The sequence below is a fragment of the Schistocerca serialis genome, chromosome 2, assembly GCF_023864345.2.
Source record: "Schistocerca serialis cubense isolate TAMUIC-IGC-003099 chromosome 2, iqSchSeri2.2, whole genome shotgun sequence".
NCBI classification, from domain to species: Eukaryota; Metazoa; Arthropoda; class Insecta; order Orthoptera; family Acrididae; genus Schistocerca; species Schistocerca serialis.
The window spans coordinates 410,391,686-410,415,152 of record NC_064639.1 but is presented as its reverse complement, the minus strand read 5'-3'; the positions used below and the strand labels follow the sequence as shown (position 1 = coordinate 410,415,152).

General features: G+C 43.4%; 1 protein-coding gene across 5 annotated transcripts in view; it reads left to right on the top strand.

The window, feature by feature from the left end:
* LOC126457244 (ras-like GTP-binding protein RhoL) overlaps positions 1-23,467 on the top strand; it is a 345,853-nt gene that overhangs the window by 305,177 nt on the left and 17,209 nt on the right. For all 5 annotated transcript variants that reach the window (XM_050093395.1, XM_050093396.1, XM_050093394.1 and 2 more), the window contains 2 exons: positions 1,916-2,130; positions 21,057-21,171. In XM_050093395.1, coding sequence (XP_049949352.1) covers positions 1,925-2,130; positions 21,057-21,171 — 321 coding nt within the window. In that variant the 5' untranslated portion in view covers positions 1,916-1,924. The remainder of the gene's footprint in view (positions 1-1,915; positions 2,131-21,056; positions 21,172-23,467) is intronic.

Below are 23,467 nucleotides of genomic sequence, written 5' to 3'. Positions count from 1 at the left end.
CATATCCTATATTTTGCTGTCCTGCTTTAATTATTCCTTCTTTCAGCATATTACAGTACTCGTTGGCATTATCAGGAGCTTCTTTGTCTCGTAATGTGTTTAGAAAGTCCCGAGACACCATTTCTGTAATTTGTTCTTTGTTGGACCTTAGCTTCTCTAGATCCCACTTCTTCACCATTGTCACCTTTTTCAGTTTTTTCATTCTTATTTCTATTTCTGCCATAAGTAAGTTGTGGTCACTATTAATATCTGCACCTGGTAATGTGTGCACCTTCTAGATTCCATTCCTGTATCTTTCTTCTACCCGTATAAAATCGATTTGGTTTCTATATTTATCCCCCGGTGATTTCCAGGTGTAGAGCCTCCTCTTATGGTTCTTGAACCATGTGTTTGCCGCTATCAGCTGCCTTTCCCTGCAGAAGTCAATTAACCATTCACCTCTGTCATTTCTCTTTCCAAGACCATGACTGCCTACTATGTTTCCCTCTTTCCCTTCTCCCACAATGGCGTTCCAGTCTCCCATTACTATTTTGCAGCATTTTTTATTTTCGTCCATTATTCTCTCTATTACATTGTACGTTTCCTCTACAATTTGGTCATCATGTTCTGAAGTTGGCATATACACCTGGACAATCAGTAAATCTTTTTGTGCTCCTTTCAGCCTTACACCAATAACCCGGTCATTTGCATAGTCTACATATTCCACACATTTAGCCAATTCCTTTGTCATAATCATTCCTACTCCATTAATTCCTTTTACTTCACCTCCTGAGTAGTAGAATACATACTCATCTGACTGCAACTCTCCATGTCCATTCCATCTTACCTCAGCAACTCCTACGAGGTCCATATGATTCTTTCCCATCTCTCTTTCAAGGTTTTCTAGTTTTCCTGCTTGTAGCAGAGTTCTGACATTCCAGGTACCAATTCTCGTTTTGATTTTTTGCCTCCTTTCAAGTTGTCCCCCCCCCGGAGATCCGAATGGGGGACTATTTTACCTCCGGACACTGATTTAACATGAGAGGAAGCCATTTTTTGTGCATAAAATGGAGACTGCATTATGCAGGGAAGAAGTGAAACCATATAGGTTAACAAAGTTGTACTCAGTGCATGCCACACAAATGGATTATGAACTAGTCTTTAACAACTGTTTGGCCGTGCGTATTAATATGGGTGGACATTTGGTTAGTGGTCATATCCATTTGAAGACTGTACAGTAGTTCCCATATAACTGGTATATGGGATAGCTGCTTTGACATGTAATCCTGCTGCTATGGGATAGGATGGATCAGTGACAGGACTGCAATAGGATGTGCTGCATTGATATAATGGCGAGGTCTTGTACCTGATTCTTTTTACACTAATTTGACTCATGTGGTAAAGAGCTGGGGGGGGGGGGGGAGGCAGGAATTGTTTACTGACAGAAAAGAAAGGGAAAGATGGGAAAGCTTATGGTGGTGATCTTTTTTATTCTAGGACATAACTGAAATTTAGTGCACTCAAATTAATCTTTTCATGACAATCTTCTGATATTTTTGGGGCACAGTCATGTAATAATATTTGAACAATATTTCCCCCTTCTGACTGTACAATCTTCTTTATTTTATATTATTATGATGTTGGGCATAACTATACTTCGGGACTCCCAATTCAATAGATCTTGACAATGACTTAACAAAGTCCAATTATCCGCAACATTGTTGTATTTTATAATGGTTTAAGGCTGAAATCATGATATTAATATAAAATAAAGAAGGTTGTAGAGTCAAATGGCAGTAATATCATTCAGACATAATTTTTTTTCTTCATTAGTAGTCAATCTAGCCTTTTGAAATATGTTTAAAAATTGAATAAACATATGATTTTTTTAATTTTTACAAAAATATGATTTTACAATAATCTTTTCAATTTTCAGGGGTGTGCAATGACATCTCGGCGGGCAGGACCAGCCTATCAGAATGGGGACTCACCTTCATCCCAGCATAATCAGGCAGGTGGCCAAGGAAACCCTGCCATTAATCACTACAGGCCTATAAAAATCACAGCTGTGGGTGATGGAATGGTTGGAAAAACCTGTATGCTTATTACTTACAGCACCAAGCGTTTCCCAGTTGAATATGTGCCAACTGTGTAAGTAATGTTTCATTTGCACTACATCCTACAAGAATATGAGTTGAATGTCATGGTTGAAATACATTATTAAAAAGAAGGAGTAAAAATAAAAATGCTACCTAAATGTTGTACTGATTCAACAGCCTGCAAAACATGTAACTTCATATTCTATTAATCACTCTACCAATCAAAATTGTGTTGTTTTCTAGATGTACATTAATGTTATATATGAAAGGGAAAATTAAATCTACAATTATAAGTTCAACCAATATAAGAATCAATGTTCATGGAGAACATTTATATCCAAGCACCAGACAGTGAGATTTCCAGGTAAATTTCAGAAATTCAATAAAAACTGATTCATGACAGAGTTGTGTTGACTGCAGATTCAATGGCAAACAGTGGGGAAAAGACAATAAAAGGACTGTCTCACACAGAAACTGAATTTGAGCCAAGTCAACAAACTTCTCCTGCTGTGCCACCTGTCAAGGAAGGCAGGTGCATTGTTAACACATTCAGTGTATGGTGAATAATTATATCATTTGTTAAACAGCAAAAATAGATTAGTGCACCCTGTGCACTTAGGGTGTAGGTGATGCCAGAGTGGGGGAGTGAGGGCCCTTTCCATATGTTGAAGGGGCTGTTCTGGCAGCCATTGAGAGAATGGTGCACCCAGGTGCAGATTTGAACAAAAAATGCTTGTCATCTGATATCTAAAGTTGTATTTGTATCAATCCAGCAAATGGCACAGAAAGTTGAGAAGACTAGCCTCGTTCACAGAATTTCAAACACACAGTCTGCAGCATCGTCCTAAGACCAAGCAAGGTGCAGTGATTAATGCACTGGACACACATTCAGGAGGGCAACTATTCAAATCCTAGTCTGGCCATCCAGATATAGTTTTTCCATGATTTCCCTAAATTGCTTAAGGTTAATGCCAGGATGGTTCATCTGAAAGGGGCACAGCCCTCTTTTCTTCCCTGTCCTTCCCTACCTAAGCTTGTGCTAGATCTCTAATGTGCGATGTCAACAGGACATTAAGCACTAATCTTCCTTCCTTCTTTGCTGTTCTAAGAAGTGATTTTGACTGCTTGGTTGTGAGTTGTGGATGACATGAACTAGAGACTTTGTAGGTTCTGAAGTAAGTTAGACTGTGACTCTATAGACCTGCCACAGAACAGAGAACTTTAGGATCCTCCTAAATGGCTCAAGGACGCAGAAGGCTGTTTCATGGGTAAGATGGCCTTATGTGGAGGTGCATACAAGGTTTATTTATGTTTATGTGATTATCTATCTCTGGAAGCCTGGCCCGGCAAGTTTTAAGGCCCACTGGAAGATATGGAACTCAATGACAGCCACTAGACAGCACTGCTACATCTGCATGTGCTGGTATTGCTACTGCATGTGACACTGTGAAGACAACCTCACCATATGGGCCTGTCAGCACCTGCAGCTGCCCTTTAAAACTGGCAATGCAACAGCTCTGCAGTCAGTCATGACTTCTCTGCATTATATTATTGATCTTGCTAAACCTCATTGTCTCAATTCTTTTACACATTAGGTTTTTGATCTTGGTTTACCTGATGGAGTTGTTATTCTGGAATGCCACCTCCATTGTTTGGTTGGTTGGTTTGGGGGGGAGGTTGAAAGGACCAGACTACAATGGCCATCGGTCCCTTGTTCCTTGACCATAAAATCCTACAAGGAATAAAAAACAAGCAATAGAGATGGCAAGGGACAACACAGAACAAGAAAGACACAAAGACCAGACAAAAGGAATTAAAAGCACACAGAGTGTGACAGTGGTCAGCCGACCATAGAAACAAAAAATGAAAAGCCAACCACCAAGAAACACACTAAAAACCACAATCTAAAACCATAGGCCAAAGGCCAGACTCAAAACAAAACGCATAGCCAGCAGAGGACAACGGAGTCCTTGCGAGAGGCCTGCAAGGAGGAGTGCCACACACCGGTAGTCTCCTTGACGACGCAAAGTTTGTTGGGTGAAGGCAGGGTGTGCCATTCATTACCCCAGGTACCAAGGATCTTCTACCACAAAACTGGCTGGATATCACACTCCAAAAGGCCAATCTCCAGGGCTGGTGCACTGACAGCCTGTTTGGCCAGCGTGTCAACACGTTCATTTCCCAGGATGCCAACATGACCCAGGGTCCACACAAAGACCATGGAGCGGCTGCAATGGGCAAGAGTATTGAGGGACTCCTGGATAGCCATTACCAGACGAGAGTGAGGAAAACACGGGTAGATAGCTCATAAACCACTCAGAGAGTCACTACAGATAATGAAGGACTCACCTGAGCAGGTGCGGATATACTCTATGACGAAAGAGATGGCTACCAGCTCAGTAGTGAAAACACTGGAGCCAGCTGGCAATGAGCGTTGTTCACAATGTTCCCGTAGAGTAAGAACATACCCAAAACGACCAGCAACCATTGAACCGTCAGTATAGACAATGTCAGAGCCTTGAAACGTGGCAAGGAGTGAAAGAAAGCAGTGGCAGAGAGCCTCAGGAGGGACTGAGTCCTTCAGGCCCTGTGTCAAACCGAGCCGAAGGTATGGGCGGGGCACACACCATGGGGGTAGATGTATATGGGCCCGGAAAACAGGTGGGAGAGAGAAAAACTCAAGCCCAGAGAGAAGGGCCTGGACACGAATCGCGATCATACACCCTGACCGGGGCCACTGTTCTGGCAGATAGACGACCGAGTTCGGGAACAGGAGACTGTAATTGGGATGCCCGGGCAAGTTACAAACGTGTGCAGCATAAGCGGCCAGTAATCGCTGGCACCGGATCTGCAATGGAGGAACACCATATATACTGTTGACAGGGTTGTGTGGAAAGCTCCACTGGCTAGTCGGATCCTGCTGTGAAGGATGGTGTCAAGCAACCGCAATGCGGAAGGTGATGCCAAACCATAAGCCAGGTTCCCAAAATCTAGACGGGCCTGAATTAATGCCTGATACAGTCGTTGTAGGGTAGACTGATCGGCATCCCAGCTGGTGTGACTCAAGCAACGAAGAGCGTTAAGATGCCACCAGCACATTTGTTTAAGCTGCCGAATATGAGGGAGCCAAGTCAACCGGGTATCAAAAACTAATCCCAAAAACCAATGTGTCTCCACCACAGCAAGAGATTCGCTGTCAATATAAAGCGATGGCTCAGGGTGAACAGTGTGATGCTGGCAGAAATGCGTAACACACGTCTTGGCAGCTGAAAACTGGACGCCATGCGTTACAGTCCAAGACTGTGCCTTGTGGATGGCGCCCTGCAGCTGCCGTTCAGCAGCTGCAATGCCAGTGGAGCTACAGTATAGTCAGAAGTCATCAGCATACAAGGCAGCTGATACAGACGTTCCTACCACTGCAGCGAGCCCATTAATTGCAATTAAAAAGAGGCAGGCACTCAAGACAGATCCTTGCGGGACCCCATGCACCTGAACTCAGGAGGAACTATGGGAGGCCACAACTTGCACGTGGAAGGAACAAAGTGACAGAAAATTTTGTATAAAAACTGGGAGTGGGCCCCGAAGACTGCACCCGTGAAGTCACCGTGTCGTATCGTACACCTTCCGCATGTCAAAAAAGATGGCAACCAGATGCTGATGGTGGGCAAAGGCTTTACAGATAGCAGACTCCAGGCAGACCAGATTATTGGTGGCAGAGCAGCCCTTACAAAACCCACCCTGAGACAAAGCCAGAAGGCCCTGAGACTCAAATAACCAACTCAACCCCTGGCTCACCATGCGTTTCAGCAACTTGCAAAGAACGTTGGTGAGGCTAATGGGGAGGTAGCTGTCCACCTACAGTGGGTTCTTTCCAGGTTTCAACATGTGCATTACGATGCTTTCCCGCCATTGAGACAGGAATTCACCCTCAATCCAGATACGGTTGAAAACGTCAAGGTGGTGTCGCTGGCCGAGAGGTGTTGGAGCATCTGACAGTGGATGCGATCTGGCCCGGGAGCCATATCAGGGCAAGCAGCTAGGGTACTTTGGAATTCCCACTCACTGAATAGAGCATTGTACGATTCAGCGTGGTGCATGTGGAATGACAGGCTCCAATGTTCCAACCGTTCTTTTAGGGAGCAAAAGGCCAGTCGGTAATTCGTAGAAGTGAAACTCTGAGCAAAATGCTCTGCTAAGCGGTTTGCAATTGTATCAGAGTCAGTACAGACTGTTCCATTCAGTGAAAGCCCAAGTACGCTGACAGGTGTCCGATAGCCATAGAGTCGCCGAATATTGGCCCAAACCCGTGATGGAGAGGTACAGATGCCAATTGTGGAGACCTACCTTTCCCAGCACTCCTGCTTGCATTGGCAAATGAGGCGGCGGGCTCGCGCACGGAGCCATTTAAAGGTGATGAGGTGTTCCAATGATGGATGCTGCTTATGACGCTGGAGGGCACGCGTGCGATCTCTAATTGCATCAGTGGTCTCGGGTGACCACCAAGGCACAGTCCTCCACCGAGGGGACTCGGAAGAACAGGGAATTGCAGATTCTGCGGCAGTAAGGATGCTGGTGGTGATCGAGCGAACCACCACATCAATGGCGTCATTAGAAAGAGGCTCAATAGTGGCAATGGAGGTGATCAAGTTCCAATCAGCCTTATTCTTATCCCATCTGCAGGGTCGCCCAGAAGTGTTTACCGCACAAGTCGTCATGCACACTCCACTGGACAGATGGTAAAAGGCTAGGGCTACGGATCGAAAGGTCAATGGCGCCACACTGAAATGTGTGAAGGCACCATTATTTAAAAGAGAAAGGTCGAGTTGTGCCAACACTTGCTCAATGACAGTGCCTCGGCCTGTTGACACTGATCTACCCCACAGAGGGTTATGGGCGTTAAAGTCGCCCAGTAACAGAAAAGGTGGCGGCAATTGGGCTATCAGTCCAGCCAAGACATGCTATGGGACATCACCATCCAGAGGAAGCTAGATACTGCAGACAGTAGCAACCTGAGGCATCCACACCCGAACAGCAACAGCCTCTAAAGGTGTTTGTAGAGGGACAGACTCGCTGTAAAGAGGGTGAAAGGCGTAGATGCAGACGCCACCAGATACCCTCTCATAAGCTTCCCGGTTCTTATAAAAACCCCGATAGCCATGGAGGGCGGGGGTTCGCATCGCCAGAAACCAAGTTTCCTGAAGAGCAATGCAGAGGAAAGGGTGAAGGCTGAGAACTTATATGAGCTCAGCAAGGTGGTGGAAAAAACCGCTGCAATTCCACTGTAAAATGACATTATCCATGGCCAAAAAAGGCGTGAAGGGACCGAGGAGGCAGATCACACCACTAGTTCACCTGCTGCCACAGACTGAATACCGATGGGAGCGACATCCATTGTGTCTGAGTGACCAGCGAGATCTAGGTCCTCCGTGGATGGCAGAATCTTCATCTCATCCTCAGACGCAGAGCTGGAAGGTAACGATAGTGGTGGGGGTGCCACCGCAATTTCCTTCATCTTAGGGGTCTTTCTCGATTTCTCGCACTGTTCCTTGGATGGCTCTAGCTGGGAGGGCTTCTTTGATTCAGTCTCTGGGACTGAAGAGGACCGTGAAGCCCTACGACCAGCTACCTGGGGCTTCTTCAGCCACTGGCGGGTGTCTGGTTTGCCACTGGTAGGAACCTGGGAAGGGAGTGACCCAAGGGACCCCTTCATAGTGAGAGAAGCAGAAGAAGACTTATGCTTCTGCGGCTTAGAAGTGGGGATGGATGTCCCCGATGGTTCGGAGGAGGGGGGGGGGGTTCTGCTCCCAAGGTAGGTGGTGCAGAAGCAACAGGGAGGGAAGTGCCCCCCACCATCAAGTGGGCAAGTGTGGTCTTACGGCTCTGAGAGCTGACTGTAATTGGTGCAACAGATGGGGCTGTAACAGTAGTGACAGTGGCGGCGTAAGATGTTGTCATGCGCATGGGATGGAGTCGTTCAAATTTCCTTTTAGCCTCAGTGTAGGTCAGTCGGTCCGGGGTCTTGTATTCCATTATTTTCCTTTCCTTCTCTAGAACCCTACAGTCCAGCAAGCAAGGGGGATTGTGCTCTCTGCAGTTAACACAGATAAGAGTAACCTTTCGTTCCTCCCATGGTGTGGCCAGGGAGAGGAATGATTTGGGGTCACACATGCTTGCGTTAAAGTGAGCCCTTAAATGGTTAGAGACGGCTGGTGGTTGGTCACCAGCAAGAGAAGATGTGCCATGCTTCATTGCGTGTCATCTGCCCTGATGTCACCCACTCCAACCAAGGGCCCTTCCCATGGGTGCCACCCAGCCTCAGCAAGGGTCACCTGGCAGGATGGCCATTGCCGGGAGTCCCGATGCCTCAGGGAGATAGGCATCTACTCCTTGGCATACATGGGGAGTTAACGGCACAGGCATCAGTAGAGTGTTCCCTGTGTTGTCAGGGGGCTACAACCAACAGGGTACATGGCGGCCCCATCACAACGGACTGGCTACCATGCTGGATATTAGGTGCAAGGAAGCCCATGGTCATTGTCTCTGCAGAAAGCGACACTGCACAGTGCATGGCGGAAATCGCACCCAGGAATGTATCCTCGCCCAAGAGGTGGAGAGTGAGCGGGACGGCAATGCGAAGACGAGAAAGCAAGCTAAAGATCTCAATGCACAATGGACACAATGCACCATGTAAGGTGCCCTGCCCCAGTTGGCTCACTCTTTGGAAGAATTTTGAAATATGGAGGTCAAACCCTACAGGGGACCATCACATAAAGTCCAAAACGTGTGAGACTCCCTTTAGTCGCCTCTTATGACAGGCAGAAATACCGTGGGCCTATTCACACCCCCGAACCCACAGGGGGGACCTTCATTGCTTGTCGTTCCCTCATGTTGTCCACCTGTTTACTCTCGGGCAACCCGCTGTGACTTCCTTGATCAGTTGGCATGTGTCTACTGTTTCTTGTCTTGTTTCTGGTCACTATAATTGGCAACAAGGTGAAAGATTAGCAGCGTCCCAAACTTGTGCAGAGGCAACAGCTGGTCCTATAGCAACAATTGCAACAACAATGGCAGCAGGAAACTGAATTGCTCCATCAGGAAATTCAGCTTTCAAAGGATTGACTGCAGGCTGAATGAACCCACCCAGTGCAAGGGGTATTTTCTCCTCAGCCTGAGAGCCGCCCACCTGCATTTCCTTTGTCTAATGATTCAGAACAGGATGAGATACATACTTGCACCAACTGAAACAGCACTTTTCCACGTTTCAGGTTTCAGCTTATGTTCTCCAATGATTACTCTTCCTTTGTTTGACTTCCTCAGAGAAGTTTTTCTTGCTAAAGATGTTTGCTCCACTTTTGAAACTTGTCATGCCCATGTTCAAGGAGATATGTTCATTGCTGTCAAATTATCATTCACAAAGTTTCCATGTGGTTGCATCAAACCTAGAGTTCTATCAGTACCACAAACTCCTTGATCAGTCATACTGCCCATGGGTGATGCAATTTGCGAGGAGTGAGTTGGTGTTGCAATTTCACTTGTGCAAACCCAGCTTGAAAAACATCATATGCAGATCCTTTGATTTGAGACACAGTGGTCCAACCTACCCCACACCATATCCAGAGGACATCCTCACAAAGCTTTTCAGAGGTGGATATTTTTCTAAGGTAGACCTTTCAAGTGCCTTTGTGCAGATCCCATTGGATGAGAAACTGCAGGGTGTTATGTTTATCAGCACTCCCTTTGACTTATACAAATCCTTGATCTTTGAGATCTTTTCTGCTCCGACAATATTCGAGAGTTAACCATGTCCATCCCTGCTTGTACTATCTATCTTGATGACTTAATTGCCATGGGCACTACACATCAAAACCATCTGTGAAACATTTGTTCCCTCTTTACTACGTTGTATGATGCTGGGCTCAAATGCTGCTTACACAAATGCCAGTTTTTTTCAGGAGCAAGTGAAATAGCTCAGCCACTTGCTCAATGAAGGAGGGACCCAGTCCACTGACTGCAATGTTCCTGCTATTGACTCTCTCCCATGCCCCTAAACTTACCAGGACCTGCAGGGTTTTTAGGGAAAGGTGAATTATTATTCTAAGTTCAACAATGTAGGAAAAGACAGATTGATACTTACTGAAAAGAACACATATTAAGTTGCAGACAGGCACAAAGACACTTACATAAAGAATTCGACTGCAGCCTTCATCAGCAAAAGAGAAACACAAACCATTCATACACACAAGTGAGAAAACCTTATGCACACAAGTGCCAACTCCAGCATCTCGGGTCCAAATGGTGGAGTTGGCAGTCATGTGTGTATGAGGTGTGCTTGCTTGTGTGTATGAATGGTATATGTTTCTCTTTATCTGATGAGGGCTTAGGCCAAATGCTTTATGTAAGTGTTGTTTAACTGTGCCTGTCTACAACTTAACATGTCTTCTTTAAAGTAAGTAGCAATCTGTCTTTTCCTTCATTGTTCATATTCCTACCTTGAGTTTCCATTGTTTTATTGTTCCCAGTTCCTTTCAAAAGCAGCCGAAATTCTACATCCGCTCAACTGATTGTAAAAGGAGGGTGTTCATTTCAGATGGATGGCTGATTCCTATACATAGCTGAAGCGTCTGGTGCACTTGGCACCCTGCCTTATTCCCTTTTCTCTGGCACGTCTACTTGTTTTGGCTGCTAATGCTTCTCGCTATGGCATTGGCGCAGTGCTGGCTCAAAGGAAAGATTACGGTACTGAGTAAACAATTGCCTATGCATCAAAAATGCTGACACCTGCTCAAAAGAACTACTCATACATCTAAAAAGAAGCTTTGATGAGCATCTTTGCCATTAAAAAGTCCATGTCTACCTATTTGTGACCAAACATACCCTTATTATGGAGCACAACCAACTGGTAGCCCTCTTTGGACCCTGCTCTTGGCTTCCAGAGCAGAGAGCACAACAGATCCAGCATTGGGCACTTCTACTCAGCTCCAACAATTATATCATTAAATAAATGCCCAGGGTGCAACGTACAAATGAGGGTGCTCTCCCTCATCTCCCCTCAGGGTCCAAGCCAGAAAATCTTCTGTTTCCACATCAACATGGAACAACAGCAAGCCCTGGAGAAGTTTCCCATTACAGCCACTCACATTACTGCAGACACACTCCCCGCCCCTATCTTACAGTGCCTGATGCACTATGTGCTCCTTGGGGGGGGGGGGGGGGGGGGGCACTTATTTATCAAAGTCTGCTGATCTGGAACTCTGGGCCTGGGCTTGCCTCTCCCAGCATTCGACCATTGTCTCTGTGTTCTCCTGCTTTACACAGTAGCAGATACTTAGTGTGTCGTCATCCCATCTACCCTGCAGATTTTGCAACTCCCCATTGTGAGCATTAGGGTGTGCTGTGGATAAAAGCCCTTGCAAGGCGACGTACCTACTTGCTGGGACTGAACAAAGGCATGGAGGCCATGGTGTGCAGTTGTTCTGTTTGTGCCAGAACCAGCATGCTCCTCCTCAAACTTTCACCCCGTCGCCTCTCCCCTCGTTGCCCCTGGGACCACATTTACCTGAACTCTGCTGGCCCCTTTCTGCGTTCTATGCAGCTCACTGTCATGGACACTTATTTCATCTACCCATATGTGGTCAGCATGGCGTCTGCAACCACTGATACTATTCCCACTATCCTCATCCAGATGCTAGCCATTGAAGCGTTTCCTGCATCATAATGTTGAACAATGGGTTCCAATTCATGAATTTCGAACAGTTCTGCACCTCCAGTGGCAAAAAGTGCCATTCTCCAATGGCATACCGTACAAATGTTTAAACAACAAATGTTAAAAATGGTGGGCACTTCGACTAAAAATGCCATCCTCTCTGTTTCTGGGCACCTACAGGACCACCCCTGTCCATAATCCTAGACCAGGGCAGCTCCTCCATGGGCAGCAGCAATGTACTCTCCACCATCTCCTGGCACCACAGCCCAAGGAGGCCTGTACCTGGTATGCCAGGTGCTACATGCTGGCCTCGGCTGTACGGCTATGCCTGTATGGGGAGAAACCATTGTAGTTGCTGGGTACAGTGGTTGCCACACGTGGGTGGAGCCTTATGACAGTTGACACTTTGAGGAGCTTGGAGTGCCATCATTTCAATTAGCTCCATTGCTGCCTACCAACTGCATCACTGTCTGTGGCTCTGTAAGACCTGGAACATCCACCTTTGCCGAACCCCCAAATGCCCTGCTACAACTTGTCTCCAGGGTACCAGCAAAAGTTCCCCTGGATGTGGGCATCGAAGTGGAGGTTTCAGTGCAACCTCTTCCCTTTCAGCCATTGTCCCTCATGCTTTTGTTCCCACACCATCATGCCCCAGCATGTTACCTGATGCCTAAGTTCCTTTCTACCAGCTGGCAGGCTTCCAGGTTGAGAATCTCCCGTGCCACCAGATTAACTTCCAAAGCATCATCCAGGACACTTCCAGCAGGGGCAAGTTTGTAGGTCGCTGAAATATATGGAACTTAATTGCAGGTGCTAGACTGCACTGCTAAATCTGCAGGTGCTGGTGTCACCACTGCAGGCAACACCTTGAGGACACACCCACCGTGCTGACATATCAGCACTGGTAGCTGCCATTTAAGCCAGCAGCTCTGCAGTCAGTTGTTATTTCTCAGCACTATTGTGTTGATCCCACTACACATTGCTGTCTTGGATCTGAATCTGCTACATCTTAGGTATCGATCTTGGTTTACTTACTGAAGTTGTTATTCCACCATGCTGTCTCTGTTGTTTGTTGTTATCTCATTGTCATCCACCTCTCTGACTTCCTGTGATGACCTTGGGCCGTCGGCCTGTTTTTACTGGTTCTCATGTCATTGCTGGTCTTGTCAAGAAACCGGTCACTATACTATCCACTACATACAATTATAGCTGCAGCAGACCCTGACGTATTAGTGCAAGATCCAAAACACTCCCTCCACAGATGAGACTATTAAAATCATAGAGAACAGCAACCAAAGTATTCAGAACAAAATGCCACAGTTTTAAGCAATGTTAAAAAGCAGCTGAGTTCACATAATATTAGATACTGAAAGTTGGTTAAGACCCAAGACTGACAACTGTGAGATTTCTGCAGTAAATAAAAGTGTATACCAAAAAGATTAGGCTATTAGTACATGAAAGTGGTGTACTTGTTGCAATAAACAAGAGATTCAAATCCACTGAGTCAAAAAATGAAACTGCATGCTAGATTATTGGGGCAATAATCAATATCAGGGGTCAGCAAAAGCTTACATTTAGATGCGTTTGGTACTTCACTCAACACTAAACTCATCCTCAGATGAAACTGAAAACTTTTGTGAAAATGTCACCTCATATGTTCCTTAATCATACCGTCATCATTGGTGGAGACAAAAACTGTTCAACAATAAATTGGAGTAATTACTGTTTCACAAGTTATGAGCATGACAAGACATCCAGCCGTCTCTGAAAACTTCTTAGAACAGATAGTTCAGAAGCTCACTCACAATGGAAATACATTAAATCTAATGGCAACAAACAGACATGACCTCTTTGAAGACATCCACACTGAAACTGGTATAACTGACTATGCTGAAGTTTTTGCAACAAGGTATAAAGGTTCATTAAAACAAGTAGAAAAGGCAATGCACAGAGCCTTCAACAACTACCATAGCAGAATCTTATTGAAAGATCTCTCACAAAGCTCAACAAAAGTCTTGTTTTTCATAAGGGCTGTCAGTAGAACAAAAATTAGTGCCCAGACACCCATGGATGACACAGGAACTTAAACTGAGTGTAGTTGAGCAAAAGCAGAAATTTGGCACTCTGTTTTCAAAAGCTCCTTTACAAAGGAAATTCCAGGAGTACTGCCCTTGGTTAATTAATTCTTTCACCATATTAATGTCAGTGTCACTGAAAAACAGCTGAAATTGCCAAAGCTGAACAAATATTGAGGGTCTCATAGAATCCCTTTCAGTTATACACATTCTGTGGCTGAATTAGCCTTCTCTTGTAACCATAATCTACTGTAGACCCCTCAAACGTAAAAACTGTTCCCAGTAGTGGGAAGGAAGAATGTGCCGCACCTGTCTATATTTGATATCCATCTGTTGTAGAATCTTACAACATACTCTGAGCTCTATCTCAAAACAGAATGACATCCTCCATGCCAGGCAGCTTAGAGTCTGAAAACAGTAGTCATGCCAAACCATCCAATGTACATTCTTCTCATGTGACATCCATAAAGCTACAGATCGAGGAAATCAGGTGGACGCAGTATTTCTTGACTTTCAAAAAGCATTTGACTCGGCACCACACTAATGCTTATTAACTAGTGTACAAATATATAGAGGATTTTTAGGTTGGAGAACTCAGTGTGCTATGTTGGTTGGAGACACTGAACATTGTGGAAGTATTTCAGGCATTGCCCAGGGAAATGTGTTTGATCACATTGTTCATGCTGTATATTAATTTGGAATGAAAACATGGTCCCAGCAGGCTGTATTATTTTTATTTTCAATGCAATTGGCCAATTTCAGCTGAATGTAAACATGGTCCAAGTAATCTGTATTCTTTTTATTGTCTGTGCAATTGGCCAGTTTCAACTGTGCAACATTTTCAAACACATATCTTCCAGCTTTATTAAATCACTGTGTCAGCTAATGGATGTAATAATGTAAACTACTATATTGTTTTTGTGCTACATAACACACAAAAATACAGTGTATATCTCTTAGATGTAACAGTGATGTATTAGAATGTGAGATAAACTGGAAGCTTAAGATATGTTCTTGAAAATGATCCATGGTTAAACTGACCAATCATATGGAAAATAAAAAGAATACAGCACTCTTGGGCCATGTTTTCATTCTCAAAACACCTTGAGGCTGTGGATCCAAAAATAGAAAATTTTAAATCTTATATTAATGACCTAGCAAACTATAGTAACAGTAACGTGAGATTTTTTGTGTGTGTTGCAATATTTAATGAAGTTCTGTCTGCAAAATCTGCATCAAATATTCAGTTGGATCTTGATAAGACTTCAAAGTTGTGCAATGACTGGCAGCTTGCTTTAAATATTCAGAAATGTAACAAGAACATGTAGTATCCTGTGACCAAAATGTCAATGAGTCATCTCTGAACTCAGCTAGCTTGTAGAAATGCGTAAGTGTAACTACTTGTGGAGTATGAAATAGAATGGTCACATAGGCTCAATCATAGGTAGAGCAATGCAGACTCTGGCTTACTGGCAAGACATTGGGAAAATGCAGTTCATCTACCAGAGATTGACTACAAAATGCTTCTGTGAAACATAATACAATATTTTTGATGGATGTGGAACCCATACCATATAGGACTAACAGAGGATGTGGAATGCATATAAAGGACAAATGCTCACAGATTTGTTTACTTACTTCATAGCACTGCAGCAATGCTGAAAAACCTGTACTGGCAGACACTTGATGAGCGGTCCCAACTATATGATGAAAGCCTTCTTACAAGCTTTCTAGAATGAGTATTGATGTAGGAATCCATAAATATACTGCTGTAGTCCCACTATGTGTCACTCTCGTAGGGATCTCAAAGACAAGATTAGGCTAATTACAGTTCGCACCGAGACATTTATGCACTCATTCTTCCCATGCTGCATACATAAACAAAATGGGATAAAACTTTAATACGCAGAGTGTGGGTGTAGATCTAGAGTCACTACTGTCAAAGCTGCCTGTAAGGAAGTTCAGTAATTTTTTTTATTGCTTGTTGCAAGTCACTTCATTCTAACAGAAAACTTTATATATTTGTCATGACCATGACTGATTAAGTGAGGGTTGGTAAAATTATCACCACAAGAATACTCGCAGTACCATCGTATACCCCCTTTGTCAAAAAAGTTCCAGGGTAGGTTTTTTATTTTTGAGTTTTCAATACTGAAAAGGAACAAATGATGGTTTTATGTTACCTGGTATGTGTACGTCCTTGAAATAATCTAGGCCATGTTTCTGCCCAAACTCACTAGGTGGCAAGGCTGTGCTTAGCATTCTTGGTGCATTAGTTACAGTGACACAATGGATTCTGACTGTGAGCAAACAGTGAACATTAAGTTCTGTGTCAAGCTAAACCTCTAGTGAAATGTAGACAATGATTAAGCAAATACATGTAAGTTGGGCACTTTCAAGAAGTCATGTTTTCGAGTGCCACAAAAGGTTTAGTGAAGACAGAAATTCTGTGAAAGATGATCCCAGAGTTGGTCGCCCATCTACATCACATGCCGATGAAAACATGGAGCATGTAAGGCAGGTATTGCAAGAATATCATGATGCCAATCAGAGGAACATAATTTGAATCATGATGTGTCATAAGACTTTACATGAAGATTTAGAGGAACAGAAACTTTATGTAAAACTCGTCCCTCACTCACTAACATATGAACAGAAAGAGGAAAGATGAAGAATTTCTGCTGAACTACTGGATAAAGCCAGATATGATCCCACATTTCTGTCAAAGATAACTGCTGGGGATGACAGTAGGTGCTACCAGTATCACCCTCACACGATGCATCAAAGGGCTGAATTGTGGAGTCTTGGATCACTAGCCTAAAAAAAAGGTCAAACAGCAACCTTTGAGAACAAAGATAATGTTGTTCATGGCATTTGATAGTAAAGGATTGGTTCACCACAATTTGTTCCTCTGGGTCAAACAGTGAATCAAATTCTTTAAATCAAACCCAAAAAATGTTTGTGACAAGCAATCAGAGTTGCCGCCATGATTTTTTGGCATTTTCAGGACTGGTTCTTACAGCATGACAATGCAAGACACCATAATGCTTTATCTGTTACCGAATATCAGCCTGAAATCCCACATCTGCCACATTTGCCAGACTTCTTGCCTTGCGACTGAAAGGAAAGCTTCATCAAGATTTTGCAGACATCGAGCAGGCTGTGACAAATGAGCTTGGAAGCATCACAGTTTAAATTTCTCTGCTTGCTTCCAAGACCTCCAGAAACATTGGCAACTGTTGCATTGATAGCCAAGAGGACTACTTTGATACGAACTAGGATCATTACTTGGAAATGCAATTTTCTATTTTCTTAAAAAAAAAAAAAAATGCTGTCCTGGAACTTTCCCGACAAAGGGAGTATAAAAAGCATTGTTAAGAGTATATCTATAGAATAATTATGGGTAGAAAATGTTATAATTAATTACAGAGGACAATATAACTGTTCTAAGGTATCACAACTTATTTATCACTTATTACTCATGTATGAAGAGTTTTGAACATTTTATGTAATTGGATAGATGTAACAAATCTACTCGTGAAGCGATGGCAGAAAACTCATATAATGATTAAAGAAATGAGCAAGCTTACGAAGCTTTTGGCTCCTCCTTCTGGCAAAAAGTTTGAAGGGGAAGAAAGAGGGATGAAGGGAAGGACCGGAAAGGTTTAAGAAATGGGGAAAGTTTGGAAACATCATCTGGAATCCCGGATCAGGAGTGACTTACCAGACAGGATGAGAAAGGAAGTTATTGGGGGACTGCATGGATCGAGATTTTAAAATCTGAGAACTTAAAGGTGGAAGATAGGTTAAAAAGCAAGACTGAGATTACTTACAAAAAATCCTGCAGAAAGCTAAGGGCATTGTATGTGGAAGAGGTGGTGGAGGAAATACACTGCTCAAAAAATAAAAGATATAGAAAACTAAAAGGGAATGAAGGAAGGAATAGTTACTGAGAGGAAATGCTGATAATGAGGAAATTAAAGAAAATAATTAACGTAAATTAAGGCCTTGTGGATGGCGAGAACCAAGGACATACTGTAATGCCAATTCCTATCCGTAGAGTTACAACAAACTGGTGTCTGGGGGAAGGAACCAGATGACACTTTCAGCCCTAAACCTGCATTTAATGATGCTGCTTTAATGAAGGGCCTACTTTCCGTCATATACAGGGTGATTCAAAAAGAATACCACAACTTTAAAAATGTGTATTTAATGAAAGAAACATAATATAACCTTCTGTTATACATCATTACAAAGAGTATTTAAAAAGGTTTTTTTTTTTCACTAAAAAACAAGTTCAGAGATGTTCAATATGGCCCCCTCCAGACACTCGAGCAATATCAACCCGATACTCCAACTCGTTCCACACTCTCTGTAGCATATCAGGCGTAACAGTTTGGATAGCTGCTGTTATTTCTCGTTTCAAATCATCAGTGGTGGCTGGGAGAGGTGGCCGAAACACCATATCCTTAACATACCCCCATAAGAAAAAATCGCAGGGGGTAAGATCAGGGCTTCTTGGAGGCCAGTGATGAAGTGCTCTGTCACGGGCTGCCTGGCGGCCGATCCATCGCCTCGGGTAGTTGATGTTCAGGTTTCATAACTAACGTTTTTCGTAGGACTCTCCATACAGTTGATTGTGGAATTTGCAGCTCTCTGCTAGCTCTGCGAGTCGATTTTCCTGGGCTGCGAACAAATGCTTGCTGGATGCATGCTACATTTTCATCACTCGTTCTCGGCCGTCCAGAACTCCTGAAACCTACGCCTGTACCACTTCCATCAAATACCACGCTTTTCACCTTCCTCTATACCATCATCCCCTGCACCTACCTGATTCCAAACCTACAACTTTCGTCCTGCTCGTCTTAATTACCTTTACACTTGCAAACAACTACTTTACCTTGTAGGGGCAGACATACAAAGAGATCAGGGGCACGTCCACAGGAACCAGGATGGCTCCTTCCTGTGCCAGTATTTTCATGGGTCACTTGGAGGGGGCTTTCATGGGATCCACAAGTCTTCAACCCCTGGTTTATATTAGATGCAATGATATCATCTCTGCCACAATGATTCATTGTGAGCCCAACCTGCTAAAATTTTTGGATTCTCTTAATACATTCCCCCACTTAAATTTTACACAGTCCTATTCCGAATCTTAGGCCAATTTCCTTGATGTTGACGTCATCCTCACCAGTGGTCAGCTACACGCTTTTGTCCATATTAAACCTACTAACAAACAACAGTACTTACAGTGATCAGCCAGAACATTATGATCACCTACCTCCTAGCCAGTACATCCATCTTTGGCACAGATAACAGCTGTGACACATTCTGGCATGGAAGCAGTGGGGCCTTAGTAGGTTGCTGGAGGGAAATGGCGCCACATCTGCACATACAGGTCACCTAATTCCTGTAAATTCCGGGGAGGGGGCAATGAGCTCTGATGCCACATTCAATCACATCCCAGACATGTTGAATCGAGTTCAGATCTGGCAAATTATGGGGCCAGCACATCAATTGGAACTCACCACTGTGTTTCTCAAATCACTCAATCACACTCCTGGCCTTGTGACATGGAACATTATCTTGTTGAAGAATGCCACTGCTGCAGGGAAACATGATCACCATGAAGGGGTGTACATGGTCTGCAACCAGTGTACAATACTCCTTGACTGTCATGGTGCTCTGTATGAGCTCCACTGAACCTGTGGATGCCCACATGAATGTTCCCCACAGCATACTGGAGTCGCCACCAACTTCTTTCTGTCCCGCAGTACAGGTGTTGAGGAGCTGTTTCCTGGTAGCTTGTCTCCATCCCACAGTACAGATTTTGAGGAGCCGTTTTCCCGGAAGACCTTCCATCGGCATGGTAAAAAAGGTATCAGGATTCGTCAGACCGTGCAGCATGATGCTCCTGCACCAATATCCAGTGCCTATGGTCATGTGCCCATTTCAGTCATAGTTGCTGATGTCATGGGGTTAACATTGGCACATGAATGATCGTCAGTTGCGGAGGCCCGTCATTAGGAGTGTTCAGTGCACAGCATTTTCAGACACACTTGTACTGTGCCCAGCATGCAATCTGATATTAGTTCCACTACCGTTCTCTGCCTGTCCAGTTTTACCAGTCTGTCCAGCCGACGATGTCCAATATCTATAAAGAGGGGTCCACCCAACCCCATGATGTCCGGACATGGTTTCACCTTGGTTTGGCTCCTAACTCTGAGACCACTTCCATTGTAATACTTGTCCTGCACACTCTCCTACCAACACCTGCACCAGCTCTTTAACTGGCAGAACATATACTATCAAAGGGACGCCACCTGTGAAACAAGTCATGTACCAGCTGTTATGTAAACACTGTTTGGCCTTCCACATTGGTATGACTACCACCAAGTTATCAGTTAGGAGGAATGGGCATAGGCAAAGTATACTGGCAGCACACAACATCCTATTGCATAGCATGTTCCACAACATGGTAGTTGTGACCTCAGTGCCACATGTAACATCTGGATTCTTCCCCCAGACACCAGTTTCCCACAATTCCACAGGTGGGAACTGTTGTTACATGTTCTTGATTCTTGCCACCAACCTAGTCTTAATTTGCATTAATTTTTTTTTTTAATTTGTTGGTCTCAGCATTTCTTCTCAGAAACTATCTATCCTGTCTCCCCCCTCCCCTCACCCTTCCACTTCTACCACATATAATGGACTTAGCTTTCAGTCTTACTAACTCTTGCATGATGTTTTGTCAGTGATCTCTGCTTTATTTATTAGCCTTCTTTCCACCTTTAAGTTTTCAAATCTTGATGGATGCAGTCTGTAACAATCAGTCTTTCCTTCTCACCCTTTCTAGTAGGTCTCCCCTGACACAAGGTTCTGGGCAACTTTCCCATAACTCTCACATTTCTTAAACCTTGCTAATTGTTTTTGTTCACCCCTCTTTCTTCCCTTTCAACCCTTCTGCCAAAAAGGAGGAGCCACGAGCACCAAAAGCTTGCACATATTTTTAAACTTTTTGTATGTTTTTTCTCCTGCTGCCCTTGGTGAGTAGTTTCTTTTAGCTATCCAGTTATATTAATTATGTATGGCAATTTTTGTGCCTTAATTCAAGGATATCATGTACACTAGTTACATCTTATATTGCGAATATAAAATGGTAGAAGAATTGTTTCAGATGAGATAACTTCAATTTTACAGGTTTGATAATTATGCAGACAACATAACTGTTGATGGACAAGAATTTAACATGACATTATGGGACACAGCTGGACAGGAAGACTATGAAAGACTTAGACCCCTGTCTTATCCAAATGTAAGTACTCTGTTATTAATATGAGATATGGGATTGAAGCACTATTTAAAAGTTTGAGTGGGCTACCAGCTTCCAAATGTTACTAGTAACAGTGCATCTGTATCTGTTTCCAATAAATCAGCCCACAAACTTTTTTTTGTGGGGGGGAGGGTGGTCAGGAGCTTGCAACTGCCTCCATAATAAGGCAAGGAGTAATTGTATGCAATCACCAAGCGGAATTGTGCCACCAAGAAAGGGTATTTTTGCATTGCGATTTATATACTTACCTGAAAAAGAAGCAGCAAGAAGCAGAATTTGAGGAGTAATCCCTGAGGAACCAATACATCAAACTATAGGTATATAGTCACAGAAAGTGGTTTGTAATGGAGTGAGGCATTCCTTTCATGGACAGAAAAGTTTGTGGTGAGCAAATGAGGGTACAGAGTAAAGTAATTTATACTATTGGCTATTATAATCATAATATCATGAAAGCAGCTTGTAACAAATGTCAGACTGGCATGAAGTGTGCAACATGGTTGGTTACAGAAATGATTAACATTTCAGCACAATCACTTTCAGTAGGTATGAGAAATGACATCCACATTCAATACACAAGGAAAGATTGGACACAGGAATGGCACACAGCAAGTTTCTCATTGGCAGTTGTATTTGAATGTTGGTTGTTTGTGAGATCATGTTACATCCTGTGAATTAAGGAGAAATGTATACCTGCATCTGTTGAGATTTGATAGTGGCAGGATCAGAGCAAGATGGGAGTGTAATGCTATGCAATATTGCAGCCTGCATGGCTCGGGATCCCATGTCTGACATGCACATACAAAACTGATACTCCATGTCATGCAGGATCTCAGTGGTGCCTTGCAACTAGCACCTGGGAAGGCAGTCACATTGTTCACTCAGACTAGCAGGATTGTACAGACACAATGTGTATTTTGAGTCAGGAATGGAGCTCATTTGCTGCAACACAAGTGGCCACGTACACAATGTGATGATGGCTGGAGCAATGCAGGCTGTCAGCATGGCAACTGTTGTGGCTTTTCTTGACACAGCATCAGATACAGGTGTGCCAATAATGATGTAGCCATTGACAACATTGGACACAGGAATAGCACCATGTTGTCTTTTCAGATGAAGCTTGGTTTTGTGACCAGCATAACAATACAGTGGGTACATGACAATCACCTTTGGTTTATATGGAGGCAGTAATATGGATAGAAGCTCTTACTTTTCTGATGCTTGAGGCCTGTGGCTGTGCCCTATCTTTGAGATCTCCATGAAGTTAACTTTCAACAAGATACCACAAGACTGCATGTCAGTTGTTCTGTCCTGTCCCACCACGATATAGAACGATTCAACTGTTCTCTCAACCACTCAAAACTTCTGGCACATATTGATAAGAAAGTAGCATACCTTCATGTATTAGCCACTGCGACTGTCGAACTCTGCCACAGAGTTAAAGCAGCATGGAATCACTTATTTTCATTCATAAATTTATTGTGTTCCATAGATACCATCAAGAGGAGAACTTTAAGGGATGCGAAATGAGTCAAGATATACATTAACATGTGACAAAGACATCATAGAAACTTCAAACTGTATTATCAATAAACTGTCAATACACTGTATAATGGTATTCACACTTAAGAAAAGCTCCAGACTTCTTTGTTTTATTATATAGCTACTGTTTATCTTTGTTAGTAGCTTAATATTTACTTGATTACAAAGGTAGTGGTGGCATGATAAGACATCCTGTGAAATTTTATTAAATGCCTTCTCTGAAAGCTACCTAGAACACATAGTTAGGAACTCCATTCATGATGGAAATATATAGGCTCTGATGACAACAGGCAGACCTCACCTCCTTGAGGATGTCCACATCAAAATTGATATCAGTGACCATAATATGGTCATGGCAACAATGATTACCAAAGTACAAAGGACAATTAAAACAAGCACAAAGATATATATGTTCAGTAAACTAGTAAAAAATCAGTAGTGTCATATCTCAATGAGGAACCTGAAACTTTCACAACAGGGCAGGAGCATGTAGAAGGAACTGTGGATCAAGTTGAAAGGAGTAGTTGACCATGCACTGAATAGATATGTACTCAGTAGAATAGTTTATAATGGCAGGGAACCTCCATTGTATTCAGTCACTGTAAAGAAACTTCTAAAGAAACAGAGATTACTGCATAATATGTCTAAAAAAACATAGGGCTATAGACAGAGAGATGCTGAATGTAACATGTTTGGTTGTCAAGAGAGAAATGTGTGATGCTTTCAGTGACTACTGTAG